General features: G+C 29.4%; 1 protein-coding gene across 1 annotated transcript in view; it reads left to right on the top strand.

Moving 5' to 3' along the window:
- tnc (tenectin) overlaps nucleotides 1-22,867 on the top strand; it is a 71,139-nt gene that overhangs the window by 36,736 nt on the left and 11,536 nt on the right. Inside the window, exons 2-5 of the mRNA XM_088183699.1 lie at nucleotides 3,052-3,151; nucleotides 21,571-21,618; nucleotides 22,287-22,493; nucleotides 22,557-22,820. Coding sequence (XP_088039825.1) covers nucleotides 3,073-3,151; nucleotides 21,571-21,618; nucleotides 22,287-22,493; nucleotides 22,557-22,820 — 598 coding nt within the window. The 5' untranslated portion in view covers nucleotides 3,052-3,072. The remainder of the gene's footprint in view (nucleotides 1-3,051; nucleotides 3,152-21,570; nucleotides 21,619-22,286; nucleotides 22,494-22,556; nucleotides 22,821-22,867) is intronic.

Raw genomic sequence — 22,867 nt, forward strand, 5'->3', positions numbered from 1 at the left:
CAAAGTCATTCTTGTGTATTGCTTTAATTATATTTAAACGAGCGCATCATGAGAACGTTATTATTTATTTTGTGGTACCGAAATTCGTGTTTGGATAAACTATTTTTTAACAAGAGTGTTAATATTTGACTGTTTGCTTAGAAACAAGAGAGTGTACATTATAAACACAATACGTACCCCAATATACACTACCCTTAAAGCCGATTTTGACCGCAAACAAATATTTGTTTGTATTGTATAATACTCAAGAATGCACATTGATCTTTTGGTCATCTGCGAATCTCTCCATGATCACATTCCGGTTCTTCCCGTTACTCGTTGCCATGATCGCCAGGAACACGTTATTGTAATTATCCCTTGCCTCTTAAGGTGATGCAATCCTCATCTAACCATCGTTAATAATCATTGACGACACTTCAATCAGTTCCTGGTACACACACATACATCAGATCAGTATCTCATCATAATTTACTGTAAGATGCGTACGTACTACGGTCCTGTATTGAACAATGATTATATAATAAAAAAAATCGTAATTAAACTATCTCTAGATTTATACATATACGATTTCATATATTACAAAGTAAGCTCGGTTTTAGGGATCATCTAGATAAGCTCGCGACCGCAATAAGATTAGTGTTGTTATTTAGGATTTAATACAATCCCTCCCATCTTACATTTAAGCTAAAAGTAAATAAGAATACAATTTTCTCGGCATTAAAACATTAACTAAAAGTTTTTCCACGTGTGGCATAAATACATAGGCAATGTGCTTAATATTGCATATGGTCCATAAAGCTGCTCCGAGCTGCACGGATGCTTTAAGTCTCGAAGTTTCCAGACGCATAAATATTCCAAGCCCACACCCCTAAAAGGATTTCGGGAATTTATCTCCTATCCCACTCCCACTTATTGATCGTTCGAACGTTTATATTGCCTCATTGTATCCACCTCCGGCTTATTAGGGTTATTTATGGCAACAGTTTCATAAATATGTTTTGAAAAAAAGTAATCTGAAAGTAAAATGCGATTTTCACGCGTATTTAAATTTATGCTATGAGCGAAATAATATAATCAGAAATTTCATCCCTAACCTTTGAGCTTTCTCCCCCTTGCGAGAAACACGTATTATCCCAGTAGACGCTTTTGTCGCATAAATCCGTGGGATGTTGTTCCCATGGGAAATAAGCCCAAGGTAGATATTTCAACTTTTGTTTTAGGCTAAGTTACTGATCGCTCTTTTAATCCACTCTCTACGGAGAGCTTTTCTTACGGAGCGAAACTTTTATGCGCGACTTTTGCTTTTTTTTTTATCGCGAATATTTTCCCACGCCAAAACAAGATTCTATTTAACTTTTGACAATAATAAACAGAAGTTTAATATAACTTTGCAAGCTTATTACATATTTTGTAATAATGTTTTTCGTGCATTAAGATCGATGGCAACAAATTACTCTGTTTTAATTATATTATACAGCAAATAATATAGTAAATATATAAAAAATAATCTGTTATAAATATTGCAAATATATTATACATATTAATTTAGCCGTTCTTTAAAATGTTAAATTTATGCTTATTTATTTTTTTAATCATATTTTCACCTCTTATAGTATAAAAAATATATGTTACATTGAATGTGATGCAATGAATTTAAATGTAATTAAATCTGAAAAATAATTTTACTTTCACTAGTTTAAATATAATTTAGTATTGTACAATTGATTCAGTATCAGAGATCCACATAATTGTGACATCACATCGTTTGACAAAATTCTACAATATTTAAAGTAAATTAAATCAAACCAGACCTAACCTAATGCGAGTTTAAAAACTAGTCAAGTTGGGTTTGGTTAATTTGCTTAGATTATTCTTAGGCTTAGATTTAAACAGCAGATTTTGCAGCTCTCAAATTAAGTTTGATAGATATTTTAAAACAACAAATAATTTCACTAGTACCATCAGATAGTAAAAGTATATTTCTTTCTGTAAAAATATATTCGGATATGATTTCATTGAAAATATAACTTCACTGATAATACATATTCACTGTAACATAAACTGAAAATGTATATAAATATGATTTCACTGAGATGCCAATGAAAAATTAACTGTAACATATACATATGCTATTTATTATTTTTTTAGTAGCATAAAACACACGATTAAATATTGTGTCACTATAAAAAAAATAGTTTACTGCAAAATTTAATCATTTTACTGACTTTTTATTAGTCTTTACAGATATTATTGATTAATGTGTTCAATATGAATTACTAAATTTATCTGAATAATATTTTTATACAATGATTAACAACGCGCTTTTCTGCACAGATAATTTCATTAAAATAACTATATTTAAAATTGAAGCTTGAAGCTGTTAAGGTGCCAGAATTTATTCTGCGCTATTCAGAAATAATGAGCTTGATGTACTGTGTATATTTTATAATACCTAATAAAATAATATAATCGACTTCCTCATGACACTATATTACCCAGTGTATATATAAATTTTATAGTCGCGTTTTCTATCTATTGTTATATACTACATAGATAAGTTGCTCATTTAGGATATGAACGCTGCTAGTTTAAACGTATAGCATTACTATATGGTCCGTCAGGACGCTGGTTACATTGATCTTGAGCTTCGATAATCATTATTTTATGTCATATTCATATTTTTTTACATTATCCTAAAACGGTTTAATTTGAAGACTTCAAACCCTTCTTATTGATTTACAAAATATTTTAGATTCTTCTTGAAACATTCACATTCAATATATTAAAATAGTAATAATTTAATAAACTATATGCGAATTGTCGCATTAGAGGCATTAAAGTATGTAAATATGTATTAAATGCATTTATATGTATATATATATAGTAGCTCGCGTGTGGTCCTAATTATCCTTTTATGTAATAGATCAAATACATTACCATAAAATTACGCTCGATAAAAATTCTTTCACTAGGTGCACACGTATTGAATTATAGGTTTATAAGTACTTGAAAATGTTGTTGTACTAATAGAATATTTTATTATTTTTACAGAAATTCCGGAGAGGGAACAACATGGGGACGGAAAACGCGCGGCGCTCTGCGCTCGCGCTCATAGCGCTCATCTTTGCACTAGCACCATTAGTATTAACCGGTAAGTCTTCAATATATTAATTTAAAAAAAAATATAATAAACACACATGTTGAAAACCTCAGGCAAAAGACAAATTACCGATGGGCTCGCATATGAAATACGACTCTCCCGAAGCACAACAGTGTATCGGAACCGCGTGGGCTATGTTGAGAAAATGAAAATGTATTATTAGTTAAATTGTACACATCTGTTACTTGGTCTTATTAAGCGAATCGTGAAATTGTTTAGAGCGCTCCCACGGGCGGATGTTATCTAACAAATTACACACAGTGTTGTTGTTTGATTTAGATAATCGTAATAAAATTTATAATTAACAAACGGATTAATCGCGACGAGGAATGAGTATTATTATATTTTATTTGCTTAGAGCATGATCTGAACTACTGGATCTAGTTTAATATAAATACAAAAGCACCCACTCGATTTTAATCGATCCCACTTATAGATCCCACGGCATACCAGACATTCCCAATCTATTCTCCGATGCTTTTTTTCTCCACCACTTCTGGGTAAATTGTCGCTAAAAGAACGGGACCCGGCCGCGGGCCCACGACTCTCGGCGACCTCTCCGTCCAGCATTAACCGGTAATTTGAGCATACGCATGCAAATGGATTATTATTTCCGTCACAATAACAGTTATTAACGCTGAGATTGATGGTCGCGGTCTTCCTTGTTATATCGGACCCGGGCGCATTAATCAAACGGGCGCCATTATATTGTGACGTCACGTCGCTGGTTAGCTACCCCACTGCATGCGTGGAGTCATTCCTGATGTGTAATTTCGAGCAATTTTCGATATTGTTACGCAACCGATTCGGTTTCGGACCTCGCTGACATCGGATCGTGATGGATGTCCGAGTCACGTAGTTGTGGAAACACTGTTATTTCCACGCGCTCATGTGTTGCTTGTGCGAACGATTGTGATGCTGGACTTGACCGTGCGCTGAGCTAATAGGTTATTGAAGAACGTGGATTGGTGTAATATCATTGAGAAGGAAGTAAATCGGATTTAGATTAGATAGATACATACGGAAATAAATTGCAAAATATGTATTATTCTGCGAGATATATAATATATGTAGCGTAGACAGAATTTGTTCAAAAAGCTCATTCGAGGTATATTATTAGTTAGTATCGACAAATATGTGTTCATAAAAATAGTGTTAAATCGCAAGCACCAATAAAAAATCATATAAAATGCTTGCGGTATTTTATAAATCAGTCAGCATGCTGTTCCAATTATATACATCTGTCAATATACAATGAATATATAATATTATTTTTACTCATACATTCCATGCAGATCTGGGTGCTTCTTTAATATTTTTAATATGAACATATATTGAATATATATTAAATTGTGAATATTTAGGCTACTTTTAAATGCGCCTTTTAAAAAAACCTTCTTTAAATCTGTTACTTATTAAACATATCGATTTTTTTCATCTAAATTCAGAGCAACTTTCACTAAATATGGCAGTTCTGATAGACTTGTTTATTTAGCTCTAAATATTACTAGGACTATATGCTAAAAAATAAGATTGAAAAGCTCATTAATAAAATGCGTTTTTCATGATAAATTATTTAATTTTACCGTAACTTCCACAATATATTTTGCTGTAAATATTACTAATATTAGATACTAAACAAGAACCTTGCTAAAAATATTTTCTCATTATATATCTAGGTGTATTTTAAAATATTTAATTTAACCGTAATTTTTAGTTCTTGGAGTAGTCCTGATTAATTTGTATATATTAATAATAAAACTGTATATTAAAATAGAACTTGCATTTTAGGAACAGAAAAGCGTGCTAATATAATTTTTTTTATTATACATATGTGTGTCTATTAAATCATTACATTTTACTGTAATTTTAATTTCTTAAAATAGTCCCGATGAATTTTCATATTAGTCTATAAATATACTATAATTTATTAAAATAGTCCTGAAGAATTTTCATATTAGGCTATAAAAAACTGCGTTTTAAAAAAATAATAGATCTGGGTGGATAAATTTGATTAAAGCGTTTTTTATTATATTATACATCTATATGTTTTTTTTAATTATTAGGTTTTACAGTAGTTATCATATTTTAGACTGCTACTAAAAAAAATTATATTAGGCTAGTAATATAAATAAAGCTACTTACTGAAAAATAACCTGCACTTTATATACACAAAAGTTTCATAAAAAGCGTTTTATATTATTAAATTGGGTGTCTCTTAAATTATTTGATTTTACCGTAATTTTTACATATTAGAATAGTCTTGATATTTTGCAAATTAATCTGTAAATATTATTGAGACTGGATAATAAAAATTAACATGCGTTTTAAAGACAGAAAAACTTAATAAAAAGCATTTTTAATTATACATATGTGTAATGTTTTATTAGATTTTAATGTAAGTTTTTATTTATTGAAGCAATTCTGAATAAACTTGTTTTGTAGACTGAAAATATGATTAAATAGGTACTGTAAAATAAAATATTATAGGCTACATTTAAACGCGCCACCTGCAATCTTCATCAGTGCGTTTTTATCTAAATATTTTATTTGCACTTCTTTCATAGATTATTACGTGAATGTCTATTACCGATTCTAAAGAGGTTTTAGATCAAGTTTTAAAAATCTGCAAATAAAAAATTCGAAAAAATACAGTTGCTTTGGTAGAAAAATTAATATATATGATGGAGAAAAAAATATTTTTAAATTCGATTTTAATTTTGAAAAACTTTAAAAACTTGCAGGTTCGTAAATAATTATAAAAAATAATGTGGATTGTACTTCATATTGTGGATTGTACTTCAAAAGTGCTGGAATTTTTTCAACGACCCGTGTATCTATACTTGTATATAGTACATTAAAAAGCATCGCTTGTCGAGATGCTCAAAGTAAAAACCTTCATAAAACCAATGGTGCAATCTAGCAGTAGTAAAACGTGTTCTATCGAGAAAACACTCCAAATATAGTATTATATAGCAGTAGAATCCGAGCTTTTATTATTATTTTACAATTCCGTTTTTCGCCCCACATTCCTGAATCTGTGCTGTATATATTGAAAGTACATACGCGACGCATTTTAATCGCAAATCGATTAGTCAGATCGGACCGAATTGCAACCAACGGTAACACATTTCGTGTGTTGCTGTGTGTAATTATCGTGCAATTCGACGTTGGGCAACACCGAGGTGTGCTGATGGCGGTTATTTTTTTATATTTTTTTTTCATCGAATGCCTATGCATATTACTCCACGTTCTTCATAATCATATAGATATTATTTACGTTGCGCTAACGGTCAAGGATTGAACGTAATGACACTAATCGGTTAAACAGATCGACGTTTAAACATCCGGATACGGTTTTTGAACTTGAAGAAAAAATCGTCGGGATGACCATCATCAAATCGTAAAAGGTGATGATTGATGCGAAAGTAACGAAGTCGATTAAGTAATTTTGGGCGAATTTATTTTCGTATGATTTAACGAGTACACCGATCGTAGAAATTATGTGGTGAAATAACTAGAAAAACAACGAAAGTAAATAAATTTAATTAATTAATTTTTCAATATCACTAATTAAATGTCACGCAATAATACTACTTACGGATTTTTATATAAATATGCCATTCTTATATTCTGATATATATTTAACTAAAAATTTTAACTCATCATAAAATATATTTTTCTGCTCAGTTTTGTCCAAGATTATTTTAACACAAATTTATTATGAATATGTTAAATAAATGTATTATATTCAAAGGTATTTATGTAAAAATCTATAATAAAAAAAAAACACATTTTATTACTTATTGCCACTGATGTTTATATAATGATGCATCTTATATATGATAATCACAAATTTAATAAGGTCGTTCACATTTGTATAAAGCTGCCGTTACATTAACATAAACTTTGATAAATCGATTTATTTACATAAATCTGTATTGATTTGTCGTCTCGTGTGAATTTTTATAATTGGATAAATCAATTAATACGACCACCCGCTAAATGCGTATTTTTATCAATCCAGCAATAAAACTTGTGTCCAATTAAAGCGCTGATAACGACCGATCGATGCATAAATCGAAAATTTATATCGAGCGGGTTCGCCGCTTGTCTCTCGTCGATGTCTATTCCGACCGGCTAAGACTTAATCGCGGTTAATTTTAACGGCGGTCGTAAAACGCTAATCTTGAATTGATGACGGATTTTATGGATGTATTTTAAAATATTAAATGCGAAATTCTCAACGAAAACTCGCTGAGAATCTAATATTATGTCACGCTTATGATATTACACTAAATATATATTTAAGCGATCGATATTTATTCAGCAATTATCAAAAACAAACCTTTCGCGTGCTTCACGTGTGATTTATATTGTCACAAATCAAAAATTCGATTCGATCTGCCTACCGAAAGAACACGCCTTCATATTCTCTCCCATTAATCGATACGGTAGGTGTTAACATGCGTCTAACAAATTTTTCATGTGCACGTTTCGATTTTGTAATATAACAAATAATATAAAAGCCGCTGGTACACAAGGCGTTACGTTAGTTCACACAACAGCTTTTTCTCTTATTTATGTTTCTTTTTACAATCGTGAAAGAGCGAAGGCGGTTTATTTTCTATCTTCGTTTTGTGCATCTTGCACTTCTTGTGCAACATACGCGAAGCACTATATATGTATTTTTTTTATTTTCCTCGCCTGACCGGTCTGCGTCTGTCATCCATCCACTCGGTGCATAATTTTTTTAACAAACAAGGTATGCATATGCTTGGTACATTTTATGTTGTATTTATACAGTGTATCATAAAAATATATACACATTTTAATCAATGTTTTCAAATGAACAAACGTTCAGTATGTAATTTTATAATAGTACCATAATATTTTTAATCGCTCGTAATTTTCCATTCGCGGACACGATAATTTTGCGCCATCATCTTTGGAGCGATGTTAACTTTTCGGATTTGGTTCATTATGTGTCATTATCTGATCGAGTCCACTGTGACGATGGAGATCGAAGGGTGAGCCATTAATGATAGATTGTCGCTAACGGTTGTTCGTATTGATTGAACAATTACAATTAAGTTGACATAATCATAATTTGCGGAGAATAACTTAATCTTCAATAAAGTTCTGCATTTATTATTAATGGCTTTAGAAGTTTAACCTTTTTTCATTACAAAGATAAAATTAAATAAAACACTGTCATTATTTTTTTTATAAAATCGTTGCAAAATAAAAATTGCTGTCATTACTATTATCTTACATGTATCTTTTGCTATTATATTAAATGATTATTATATCAATTAAATATACAAAATGTTGGATATAAATAAACAAATATTTTTTTTAATTTATAAAAATAACAGATATTACTCCACATATTTATTTGGAATAGTCTAATTAAATAATTGAAATTCGTCGATTAATTTTTTTTATTGAAATAGTTTTGTGTCTTTATTTTGCTGTTGTATTTTCTATACAATTTAATTACACGCACAATTTTTTAATTAAGATTATGTGATGTTGGTAGTTGGGTTAAACGTTGCATTATGTCAAAAAGACATAATATTTGAGTTTAAATATTTTTAAAAGGGTAATTAAAATGTTAGTTACAAATCATATACTATATATGGATCATGTGAATATTTTACAGATTTTTTATTCTTTATTAACCCTTAGCGTAGTGAGTTAAAAAAATAGTATACATCTGAGTGTAAGTTAATTTTACATATTTTTGAGGTGTATTTATGTTGTTATTATTTTATATTGCATTTAATGTAAATTATACAAAAAAAATCAATAATTGCTTTAATTTATTTTACATATTAATTTTACTTTTTTCGGCTTTTGTATTTTTTTATATCAATACAGAGGCTTGAAATAGTTTCAATAAAATTAATATAAGTATTTTTATTATGTTAATTTATTTCTCACTCTTTTATTGATATTATTTTCTATAGAATTATTCACATTATTTAATTTTCTTTTATTATATAATTAAAATGTTTTATATTAATTATTTATTTAATTACATTTGTAAACATAAAACAGTAAAATATCAACCACCGTACATGTACGGCGATAATCATCAAAGGATTATTGGACTAGTTATTGGTTCAAATTTTATTATATCTAGCAGATAAATTATATACAAAAAAAATATTGAATAACTAGAGGTACTTATAAATAAAATTAAAATTAATCTCTATATTTTTTTTTAAATATTTTGCACAATATAGCTACCTAAAATGTACAAGTCGCTTTTAAAAAATAGTTGTAAAATCATAAATTTTTCGTCTTTTATTATGCAATATATTTATATTCAATATTTTTTTTATATTTGTATTATCTTTTTTTTTAGTAGGTAGATATTCGGAAAAGTAACATAAAAAAAATATCATAAAATAAATTTCTGTCCATCTTAATATTTTATTTATTTTATCGTACTATATGTTAGTTAATATCTCTTTTAGTGAAAAGGGTTTGTTTTATAGATATGTTGTTATGTAAGTTGAATTTATTTTTTAATCAATCTTTAAAAAATATTATTAAATAAATAAGCTTTTAAATTAAACTAATTATATTATAAAAATATTGCTACACTTTTGATTAACCCCAATACCATCTTAATAAAATAAATGTCTTACAATAAATGCAAATAACGACGATTTATTGCTATAAGACACTTAAAGAAAGCCTTCTCCATTTATATGCTTTTTTTGTTATATTTTGACTAAATTTTAGAATATTAAAATACAGCATTAAATTATATATAATCCATTAAATATATATTTTGTTTAAAACAAATATAATAAATAGCTTGTTTATAACCGCTACCGTACGACCAAGTTACTGACTATATAGCAATATGAATACAAACAGTTATTAACCATTTATTCTTAAAAAATAAATGTTGCCCTGAATAAGTAGATGTATAAGCATCATTTTTCAATTAATGTATTTTTGAACCAAATACCATTTTTTCACTCGCGAGTGTTCCCCTTTAATATGGGTGTTTTAAATATAAAATAAAGAAATTCCAAGGCTACTTTTAAACGCGCCATCTGCGTTTTTAAGACACAAAACTTTCTCAAAACGCGTTTCAGTAAAATATATATGGTTTTAATACCGTATTACTGCAGTTTTCTCACGGTGAGGAAACGAGATCGAAATCGACGTCGGGCTTTCCTCGACCGATTGTTACGTAGGCGATTGCTCAAGCGTCAAGCTCTTGAACTTGCGGCGCCGGTCGAGCGCCGTTCACCTCACTCTTGACCGATGACGCAACGACGCACGTGAGCGGCGACCGCTACCGGCGATGCACCCGAGCGCGACGACAATTAACCACCATTTTAACCATTCAGAGTGGCTTTTCATTAAGAATCTATTACAAGCGCCGCAAACCGGTGGCATTTCATCAAAAATGCCAAAGAAAAGCTTTTCCGCCCGGCAACTTTGTAGCATTCCAGTGATACATAGGGACGGATTCGAAATGCGCATGCGCACAAGGCTGAAAAAGAAAATTTATCGTATTAAATGCCTGTGACATGTATTTTAATATTTTGGGATAATTTAAAGTCGTATATATTAGGAATAGAATCAAGACATTTGAAATTTGACATGAACATGAGCATTACTCCGATGCGTTACAACGGGGTAAACATAATCAATGACTATAAAGTAAATAGTGAGACACCAAGCTCAAATCAGTGACATATATTTTCCAGCTCGCTATCAATTCCGTTCCAACTTACAAATAATATGTCACTTTGCATCATCTAACATGATTATATTTAAATCATTAAAATTTGAGTGTTAGCTTGTAGATAAAATCATTTTTAATAAATATTTGTGTAAATGCATTCATATTAATTAAATAAAAAATAATTAAAATCAATATTTTTGTTATATGTATATAAGATGTATCAAAACTACAAAAAACGTTGTTTTAATTATTTATACAAAAAAATTGTAGATATATTTTAAAAAAATAATTGTAGGGAAAAATAAGTTTTTAGAATCATTATCAGTATATTTCTACTTTACTATTACTATTTCTGCCATTAAAAATACATGCTCGCTTTCCGTTGATGTTGGCTTAATAATGAGCAAAAATGTATATTAGATACTTTAATTTTAAGTCCATTTTCTGTTAGTTGCAAAATCTTAAAATTATTTAGTCGACTACATTTATTATTTTTTACCAGATAAATATTTTTGTGGTATATTTGCTGTTTGTTTATTTTTTTCGATTGTCAATGTTATAATAATAATAATTATTTCAGTATCTAATTCTAAACTATATAAATTAAAAAAAAGCCCTTTTAATAAATATTTTCCATTATGCAAACAAATTTTTGGAGCAATCTAAAAAAATTATTAAACCAATGTATTCTTTCCATAATTTTTGCTTTTAACGCTACAACAATTTCTAGTGATAAATTTGTGTGAATTTCAGTCCTGGGACACGAAAGATCAAAATTAAATTTATATAGTAATATTTATACATTATACAATTTTAGGGGTTAAATAAAATTGTTTACAAAAATTTTAACTAAATTTTATATTTAAAGTAACTAATGCAGTTATAACTTAATAATTAAAAGGATCTGCTCTTAAATTCATAAGAGTATGTTATATAAAACACAGCAATATTTGAGCAACTCATAAATATTCAGAATTGAATAAATAATTATTTATGTATATAAAAAACCAGCAGTGACATTATATCATATATGTATAAATTAGAAAGTTATTCTACTTATAATATTATAATTATTATTTAAAAAGAAACTATGTATATAAATATTTTTAATTAAATGCATAGTATACGTATGCAAATATTGTTACAATTAGTAAACTGAACGGTACATCTAAGCATCCCTTATAATCTTGGATTATCCCGGATAATCCATCACGCGTGTTTATCCTATCCATAAATTTAAGTATTTTAACATAAATGTCATGATGGAGTATTTATTATAATATAAAATATGATTGGCATCATTTAGGGGAAAATTTATACTATACCTTCGATATATTGACAATGAAACAGTTTTACTTATATTAAAATAATATAGAAGCGAAAATAACAATATAAGTATATTTCCAATTTTCCTTACCTCAAATAAAATTTAGCACATTATTATTAAATGCACAAACAAAACTCTCACGTTTTTTTGCATTATAAATTAATTTTAACAAAAAACGTGCTTACCGTTGTTATATATTATAGAAGCAACTTTTTTATGTGTGTGTACATTTAACGCATGAATAATGTATATGAATATTTTTAGATTTATATTTAATATATACCAAAACGCCCATGACATTGCTCAGTCTATAAATAAAAGGCGATCAGCAGTGCTTAACGGTCAAGCGACTGTGACTAGTGATATGATCACTAAAAAATGTACAATAACTTTCGAGATAAGCGCTTGACACTATTGAAAATATCACTTGTTATTTTCTATTAGTGTAATATTAAGAGATGACATGAATCGTTTATCTTGCGATTATAAAAAACACAATTTGAACTCTCATTATAACCAGTTACGTTGGCAATCATTGTAATCGTTATGCGTTCCTCCGACGCCAATACTAATGCTAGATTATGTTAAAATGAACAATAATTTAACATCATAAATATTTGGTCTCGATCATTAGGTTGTACAGTTTTTTAATGACATGTAATATCAGTTATTTGGCGGCGCTTGAAACGCATGAACTTCGACAGGTCATCTCGACTTGAAATTTGGCACAACAATAACATCATAATATATATAAAAAATAAAATTGTGTGTGAATGGCCGTGAGAATGTCCGATAAAATACAGTTAAGATTGAATTATAGACGCTGCGGTTGACTGTGTAATTACTATACCAGATATCGATCTTGAAAGTGAAATAAATTAGTGAGGGCCAAGGGCTGAGTGCCAGAACTGTCCAGTCATCATTATTGTGAGGGTCCATTGATGACTCATGATACTTATGTGCATTATTCATTTAAAGATTATGTGTGTAATAAATATTAAAATGAAAATTTCTTTGTGGGAATTTTACAATAAAAGATTTTGGATATGTACCGTTGATCGCTGTCGAAAATGTGTGTCAAGTTCATAATAGATATGACACTTTTGAACACGACTCGTTTTTTACGTAATCTCACACAGATCATATTATAGCGGTGTATTTTTTTTTTATTCTTCAAAGAAAATTCGTCCGCGTCCATTAGCGAAATAGTCTTATAAATGGGCACTAAATCCAATAAACCCACTGCGGGATTGCATTAGTATTCGGGGGTGCTTTGGAGCAAAATCCAGACGAATGCCATGATTCAAGCTTAATTAGATTTCCTCTCAACGCGCGTTTTTCGGAGGGGAAGTGAAGAAATATTTTATTTTTAGGGTCAGTACTATGCAACTTTATTTACACTCCATTCGTTTTGTGTCCAATTATTTCGTATTGCGGAACGAATCGGACTTAATCCACAAACGCGAGATGTGTGCCAGGTGTGTTGGCGTGAGACTCGACAAAATCCATTTTACAGTTAAAGAACGACAGGTAAACTCACGTGGGCGTTCTGGATAACCTTGGCTCATTATGAACCCGTTCGCATAACCACGACACATATTGTCGCTCGAGTTAATTTCGCGATTAGCACATCGTAAAAAAGTTCTCACATCGTTAAAGTCTATTTATGATATTAAGATGTTCAGTAAATAATGGCCGCCGTTAAGTTAAAATTTTATTGAAACATACTTCTACCAGTGAAGATATCTATACTAGCAGTAGGATGTCACGCATTAGCATATAGTTTCTACTTATAATTTTATTTTTTAAATTTCTGAACCAAAAATTGCTTTTAAGCATATATTATTTTTTAAAAATGAAACTGAGAAAGTTTGATAATTGATATTTATTTATTAGGCGATTTTATATACTCACACATATAAAAATATCAATTACTATAGAAAATTCGCGAACAGCATTAAATTGCACCCCTCTTTCGCTTCATATCCAGGAAGGATGGGGAGTCCGCCATTAATCATTTATAGACCAAACAAGACCGAGGGGATGATTTAGCAGCCATCTGATGTCCTTTTACCAATTTATTTTTATATCGCAGCAATAAATGCGATCTTATTTTTTTATCTCTCCTGTCAGGCGCAAAACAACAGCGGAAGTCATCAATAAAAATTAAATTAAAACAAATCCGATCGGATAAGATGCGCGAAGGATGCTGTCGTTTCGCATACAAACAACGTTCGTTTAATTAAATGTGTGTATGGGTAATGCACGAATTGCATCCTGCGGTAATGAAGCTACAAGGCTTTGCACTAAACTTGATTTTATCTCAGATCTTGTCTAATGCGCCGCTATTCTCGCAAACGCGATTTATTGCCGAAGACCTTATCTGGCTGGAAAGCGGATTTTATTTGCGGCGAAAATTTGCAAAAGCATTGTTGGCTTTGGCTAGGCAAATATATAAGAGAATATTTATATATGTACACAAGAAGAGCGTTCAAAAAGTTCTAGGTTTTAAATATATTATCTGACTTTAATTACCATTTACCTTCATTTTGGCATTTAAAAGGTTAAACGCTTTCTACTTTATTTGTAATTAAATTCATATTTTATTATTTTCATAAACAGAAACCATTTAAAAGCAGCAGTTTTTCCTTTCACATATAATTATAAATTGGTGCAATTATTATAAATATATAAAAACATCTAATGAATCAATACTGTTGATTTATTTTTGAATCAGAAATGAATCCCATTCCAATTTTGGAACTGATCATTGTTTTAAGCAGCTGTGACGTGCTATTTTAAAAGTTCGGGAACTTTTCGAATTTGCAATGTATGTGTGTACATATATAGTTAAAGCGAGGGGCAATTTGTTGGTCAAACGGCGAACGTCCGGCGGTTCCCGTTAACGAAACGACATTGTCGTAATATGTCGGTTAATGCCTTGTGGACACGGCCAAAGTCAACGACATTAATATTTGCGAATGTCAAACCACAATTTTTTTCCTCCTCTATGCAGTTATATTCCTTGGCGGTGAAAAAAAAATAAATAGCCATAAATATGATCTCCTGCAGCACCATCAGAGGTACCACTCCGCTCAGGACACTGACCTTTGAAGAAACTGGTTTAGTTTTCGTCAATATTGATCATCTCTCAGCGCGCTGATTCTCATTAGCTTTATTGCAAATAATATCTCCATAATGGATCTGGTTAATCGTCAACATGTGTATGACAGCGGACGTCGATCGGCCGTCCCGTTGCTCATTCCATCTCATCTCGTTTCGGCAATTAATCGACGGAACTATTTGTACGGTCGAACCAACGGAATGCTTTTGAATGCGAGATTTAATTAAAAAATAAACATGCCAATATACAGATATATTAATACGAATATAGCAGTACTATAAATAGAGCAAATTATTCGCATACAACTGTATGTATATTATAATATACAATAATACATATAATACGAGCGAAACGTAACGGTCAAAGACGATCATTTTAGCGACAACCTACATTTAATTAAACACTACCCCAAATTTAATAATATTATATTAATATTATTTTATAAATTTAGCTATGTATAATGAAAACTAATAGTATACGATACTAGTTAATTATATTATTAAATCATAAAATAACTCACATATACTCTTATATATGCGTCTACATCCGAATCGATTGATTGTTCGCAGACAGATAAAAAACAGAATTAATCTCTTGCACTGCGGGATGAAGAACTTCGTTTTGTTGAATCGCAAACGAACATGACACCACTGTTTTCCGTACATGGTATTGATTCCATTTGAGTGTATCGTATAATGTACCATTAGCGTTTATATAATTAATTAAAATATACTATCAACTATATATATATAGATAAGATACGTACATGTCCTCAGACTATTTTAAATAAAATAATCCTGAACCATTATTATATACTGTTAGGTAGTGTTAGAGCTTCGTCTCGAGTTATGTCCTTTCAGTGACAGTGTTGCTAACCTGCTCGTCTCAAAACAGGTTAGCGTTAGCGAATTCTCTTCTGCGACATTTTTCTTTTTGTTTTATACATGAAAGCCGAATCTGTTTAATCGCAAATTTTTGCGAATAAACTAAACCTAAATTTTTACTTTTCCATTGGAGAAAATGGTACAAGTTGAGGCGTGAAAATCGGTTGGAAGCAACCGCCTGTTTAGTATGACTCGCGGGTCTTTTGGTTCGTTGGTGGCCGAGGCTTTGTTCTGTCCATGGACCCAGACGGTCCATTGTCTTTACCAAGAGTTATGCTAATTCCTGGCCGGAGATGGCCGAGGAATGCTGTCACACAGTGGTCCAGATACCCAATTTCAGAGTGCACACAAAACGGTTGATTATAATAACGAGGGCAATGCATATGAATCATTGTTGCCAAAGTGGCTGCGGTTCATCATATAAATTTTGCGTAATAAAGCATTTCCATCACGTATCAGAAAATTATCTTGTACGAATTTGCATTAACTGTGTTATTCGTATGCAGTAAGTAATATTGTTTTTTGATAACGCGACGTGGCGAGAATTGTCTTAATCACGTGATTATTTTATAAATTGTATCTCATATCTTTAATTAAATGCTACATAAAAACATTAATTATATAAAAATGTTTATAATTTATTTATATATTATTGTGCTCGATATAGTTAAATTTAATAATTAAGGCTTTAAATGGTATAATAATACAATTAAACTAACTAATTTATTACAGTATGATTTGTATTAATAGTAGACAATTTTAAGTTAGCAACAGAACTGTATTTAAATTTAAAATAAATTGATTTTTATCGCACATCTAAAAAAACATAAACCAAAAACATCGATTATATTTATATGTAACATAAAAGTATCATACCACATACCGATCGATGCTGATCCGCGGTCATCCGATCGAATTCCTTCATCAATAACATATCGACATGCATCGGTCAAGTTTCCTGGTTCCCATGTCCTGGTTAGTCGCTGGCATTATTTATTCAGCTCTTGTGACACTCAAGCGACAGCGTGTTACGCCAAAAAAAATGCTAACTACGTGACTGCACCTCGTATTTGTGCCACATCGATTTGGCTATTAATAAACGATAGTTATAAAAATGAACTTTTGCAACAAATGAATCTCATTTCCTCATCAACATTCATAGCGGATCGTGGATATTTCAACAAGGCATTTAGCATCAGCATATATGGACGAAGATTACATGGTATTCGATTAATGTGTAATTAATGAGTGGGCGTGCAAAAAATCAGCGTTAAAATTCGCACTCGCGTTAATGACAATGATTGAACAATCAGAGGTGCAAAACGGAGGTTCCTTTGGCATACCGGCACGATGTCAGCATGCTAGCAATTACAAGGAACAAGAGGAGCGTCTCGTACATACATATATGAACGCTGATTTATGTGACGGTCATCTGAATTAACGGTATGCTTTCGATAGAAAAAAGTCGCGAAACCGGAATGATCAACTCCTTGGGCGCGCGAATCAATGAAAATGTTGACAACCGCTGCCGTTATTGAATTTAATCTGATTGACACATCCGATGCCACATCGAAAAAATTACACACAGCACAACAGTAAGCCTCGATCTACATAATTAATTAATTGATTTTTTTTCATATTTAATTCGATTGTGTGGGATTGTTTTTTTAGGTCAATATTGTGGGAAAAACTAACAGTTCCTAATGATTGCGAGAATCACGCAAATGTTAAAAATATATTTTATATGCTTTCAATTTCACCGCTATGTCCGCTTATCTTGCATCATACATCTCCATGCAAATAATCTGTGGGTGTATAGCATATCGAAGATGTATCGAATTCCTTGACCATTGCGTACCGTTAATTATTCCTAGATAGGACATTAAACGGCACGAATGGGTCGTTAAAATGTCAATATGACGACGACGCTTTATTTACCGTGGAAAACACTGAATTGTAAAAGCATCGTGTATACGTGTAGCTACAGATTTATCAGATTTATGAAAATGACAAATGTGTTACTTACAGAGAATATTTAAATATTTTTTTCATAAATTTGTTACATCGTAGGTTAAAGTGTATATAGTTGGGTTTAACTCATGCATAACAAGCTTAAACTATATTAAAACGTTAAATTATAAAATGTTTTTTACAAAATAAAAACAATTATATTTGCTTTAAAGATTTATAGATCTCCGCTACAAAATTAAAATACAGTGCTCTTAGAAACGATTGTTAATCAAAGTTATATTATTTCTAGTTTTAAAATTTAAAAAGAAAGGTTAGCTATTCAAATCTTTACTGAGATTAGTTAAAGTAAAAAACAACTTTAATCAGGATCTGTAATAAAAAGTTGATGTATCATGTGATAAACATGTATTTATTTGTGTTTAACTGATTCTTAAATGTATACAGTTAAAATCAGTTCTATAAAAATATTATGAATGTATTAATAATATAGAAAATATTGAATTAATAATAAAAACTGTATTCAAAAATGTTTTATATATTTGTATCATGGGATAAGAGTGTATATATTTGGGTTTAACTTGTGTTCAACCAATTAAAGGCAATATTTTTTTTTATTAAAAATTAAAATTTGTAAATAATTTTGATTATTTTTTATCATTGGATAAAAATGTAAATATTTGAGTTTAACTTAGGTTAAATTAATAATCATGATCAATAAAAATTTACACTATGAATAAAAATAGAATTTTAAATGTATTTCTATAAAATTAAATATTTAATAAAAATAAAAATTATTACTTTGAGATTTTTCTTGATGTTGTATCTTGGTATATTTAGCTTTAACTTATCAATTAACACTATTCTTAAACGTTTACAGTTTTAATCAGTTATAATAAAATCTCAAAATTAAGTTTCTATAATCAAAAATATTCATTAAAAATTAAAAATTGTAAGTATTACTTGAAAATATTATTTTAATATTTTTTTTCTTGATATTGTTATAACATGGATTAATTTATTTAACACTATCTTTTAATGTTCATAGCTCTAATTATATTTATAAAATAAAAAATATGAGATTAAAAATTACTTCCTTTATAAAAAAATTATAATAAAGTAAATACATTTTTTTTGTGTCATGTGATTAGTGTTTATGAGCCGTTGTTTTTTAAAGTGGAATAAGTCCATTTATTGCGTTGGAATCAACTTTAAAATATTAGCAAACGATTATTAATTCGGGTAATGTATATAAAACCGTTAAATTTTATTATGCAAATTACTGAAAATATAAATAATTTTATTTAGCTTTTAATAATAAATTATAAATAATTTTATTTAGCTTTTCTAAAAAGTATTTTTAATGTAAAAAATAATATTTAAAATTGATACATGTAAATAAGTTTACTAGTTTTGAGAGTTTAAGATAACTAATAATAACAGAATTATTCATATTCCAATATTATTTCTCCTTCACACTTATGGTGAATAAGTTGCAGTAAACTCATCAATTATGATTATTACGAATGGACTTATGCCACTTTCGACAAAATCATTCTTTATTAATTACTTATTAAATCAAAAAATGGACTTATAACACTTTAAAAGAAAAGTTTATTTTTTAAAAATTTTAAGTAATTAATTTAATTTATATAAGTTTTATAAAAAAATAATATATAGAATCAGAAATGTGTTTTTTAATAAAAAAATATTTTACTCAATGTATATAAATATTATTTTAATATACTTTTGATGTTAATTATTATGGAATAAAGATATACATATTTAGGTTTTATAAATATCAGTTTAATGGTCATAGGATTATGAATTAAAAATAATATTTTAAGATAATATTTCGATAATGTTGTATATTGGTATATATTTGTATTTAACTAACCAATTATCACTATCCTTAAATATTTACAGTTGTAATCAGTTTTATTAAAGTTAGGATTATGTGTTTCTATAAACAAAAATGTTAATTAAAGTTTTTTGTGTGGAAAAAAAAGTATATATTTGGGTTTAACTATTTTTTATAATAAAAATATTTATTACAATTTAAAAGTAGTAGAATTCACTTAATGATAATAATAACTATCTCCTAATGTTTACATAGAACAGTTTACATTTTTTTTAAATGAAACAGTTTTATATAAATGTGATATATTGGATTATGATTTTTTTTTATTAAAAGATAGGTGTATATTTTTTTAATTAAAAATTGTAAATTTTACTCGAAGATAATATTTTATTTTTCCTTGCTATTGCTGTATCATTAAAAAATATTTTATAAATTTGGGTTTAACCTACTTTAAACTAATTAACACCATTTTTAAATATTTACAGTTTTAATAAAAAAATAAATTTATTATTTGAAAGTTAAAAATTATAAGTAGCACTCAAAAAAATTTTTTTTTTTTTTGGTTAGTTTTCTATCATGGGATTAAAATCTACATATTAGAGTTTTACTTGTGTTAAACTAAATGATTTTTTAACGTTATTTTAATTTTTTAATGATATTTTTGTATCATAAGATAACAATCAATATATTTGGGTTTAGCTTGAATTTAACACTCTTTAAATGCTTACAGCTTAAATAAGACTTATAAAAGTGTAAAATTTAGAATCATGAATGTGTTTCTATTATAAAAAATATTAACATTAAACTTATCTTAACCTTAAAAATATAAAATGTTCAACATACTTTATTTATTATATTTTTTGCATTTTTTTTACAAAATTACTATGCCTAAAAACTGCAGAGAAATCAATTTAATTAATTTATTACAGTAACCTAAATAAAAAAATTAGTTCTCGTCATAAAGTTTAATTATTTTTAATTCATAATATTTGTGTAGTATAAGTTAAAATATGCTGGTTTTCGTAGTTTATGGTTTGTTTATCATTTTTTTTAGTAAGACTACCGTTTTTTCTTTGACAGTTAATACCACATTATTAAATAATTTAACCAGACAATCGTCAAGAAGTGTCGGTTAAAATTCCGCGGTGAGAATCATAACCGTGATTTGAACCGATCCGCCCTAATCGTATTACGTGTCTAATTGCAATTATGGGCGTAAAAAGTGTGTTATTGCTGACGCCACTTGAGTCTTTATGGGCAACAATGGCGCCAATTTGCGATTCCATTAACGCAAATTTCCCATAGTAATCTAACAAAACAGTTAGCCGCGATAGTGACATAACCCACTGGCATCATCATCGCTCACACAATGCACTTTGCCCGTTATCGGTTGCGATTTTTCAATTTTTAAGACTTTTTTCCACTCGCACGCCATTTACGGTTACGCCAATGTATGTGTGTATAATACAAAATGCAATTTCCTTCTTAACATTATTATGATTACTCATGTATTTTTTCTCTCGTTGCAGCTCCCGTGACTGAAACCGCCGAAACGACCGAAATGGAAGAGTACAACGGTGAGTTGGATATTATTTTTTTATCACCGAAATTAAATCTGAATCGCATTGCGTCACGTTTTTTACTTTAATAATAGATTAACACTTCATTAATCTAAACGCCTCAGCGTTCCTCAGGTGCGAAGCGTGGCAAAATAGCAATTAAATTAGACCTCGCTCATCATATTACAATTTTTTGTTGTAGATAATCAAACAATATTTTAAAAGGCCTTCATACGTCTCATTTAATAATAAATTATATAATACATAGATCGTTCGAATAGTTTCTGAACCTTAAAATCACTCTTCAATGTTACTTAAATATATACAATATAGACTTAAGCGCACTCCATTATTAAATTCCAATAAATATAAAATAAAAATCCGGGAATATTTTCTTCAGTCCACGTATATATGAATACATAATAAAACGATTATTAGATTGAAATAACCGTTTGGTTTAGATTATTGCACAATATTAGCTCAATCGTGCATCGTAACGGCCACGACCAGTGTCCGTATGCAAATTGTAAAAAATCAACAATCGTATAAGAATAACACGAAACGGGATTATCGTGGCTAGATAGACATCTCGTTATTGAACATAGGAGAGAGAAAAATGCAAATTTGCCATATAATTCACCATCGCATTGTTTGTTGATGATTCGAACTGTTTTGTTATTTTGCAGAACAAGAAGCTGGGTGCTATTATAACTTCCAACATTACGGAGAAGGTGATAGAATAATGACAAACGAGCCCTGTTTGAATTGTACTTGCCACAACCGAATGCTCATGTGTTACTTGAGGGTCTGTCCTTTCACGAAACCCATCGGTCAAGATTGCACTGTCGAGAAACGAGGAGATCAATGTTGTCCAATCATCACATGCCCGGATGGTGAGTAATTGAAATAAATCATAAATATCCAAATGAGATTAATCAAATATATTTTTAAATCAGTTCCAGTTGATCTGGTATCTGCTACTACATCATCGCCTGATGATTCTACCGAAGTCGGCCATCATGATAACTATGGATGTTCGATCGACGATAAATTCTACTCAGACGGTGCTCGTGTGCCATCCGATCCTGACAAACCATGCGAATTGTGCTATTGTATCAGAAATATGACAGCTTGTGTGATGCAAGAATGTACGCTTCACGTTGAGGGTTGTACGCCTGTTTACAATAAGGGAATGTGCTGTCCTGTCAGATATTCTTGCGGTAAGTGTAATTTATAATATATTATATATTATAAAGTATCCCCATAT

This window comes from Plectrocnemia conspersa, unplaced genomic scaffold (genome assembly GCF_051122295.1).
Source record: "Plectrocnemia conspersa isolate PC_06_02 unplaced genomic scaffold, ASM5112229v1 ptg000003l, whole genome shotgun sequence".
Lineage (NCBI taxonomy): Eukaryota > Metazoa > Arthropoda > Insecta > Trichoptera > Polycentropodidae > Plectrocnemia > Plectrocnemia conspersa.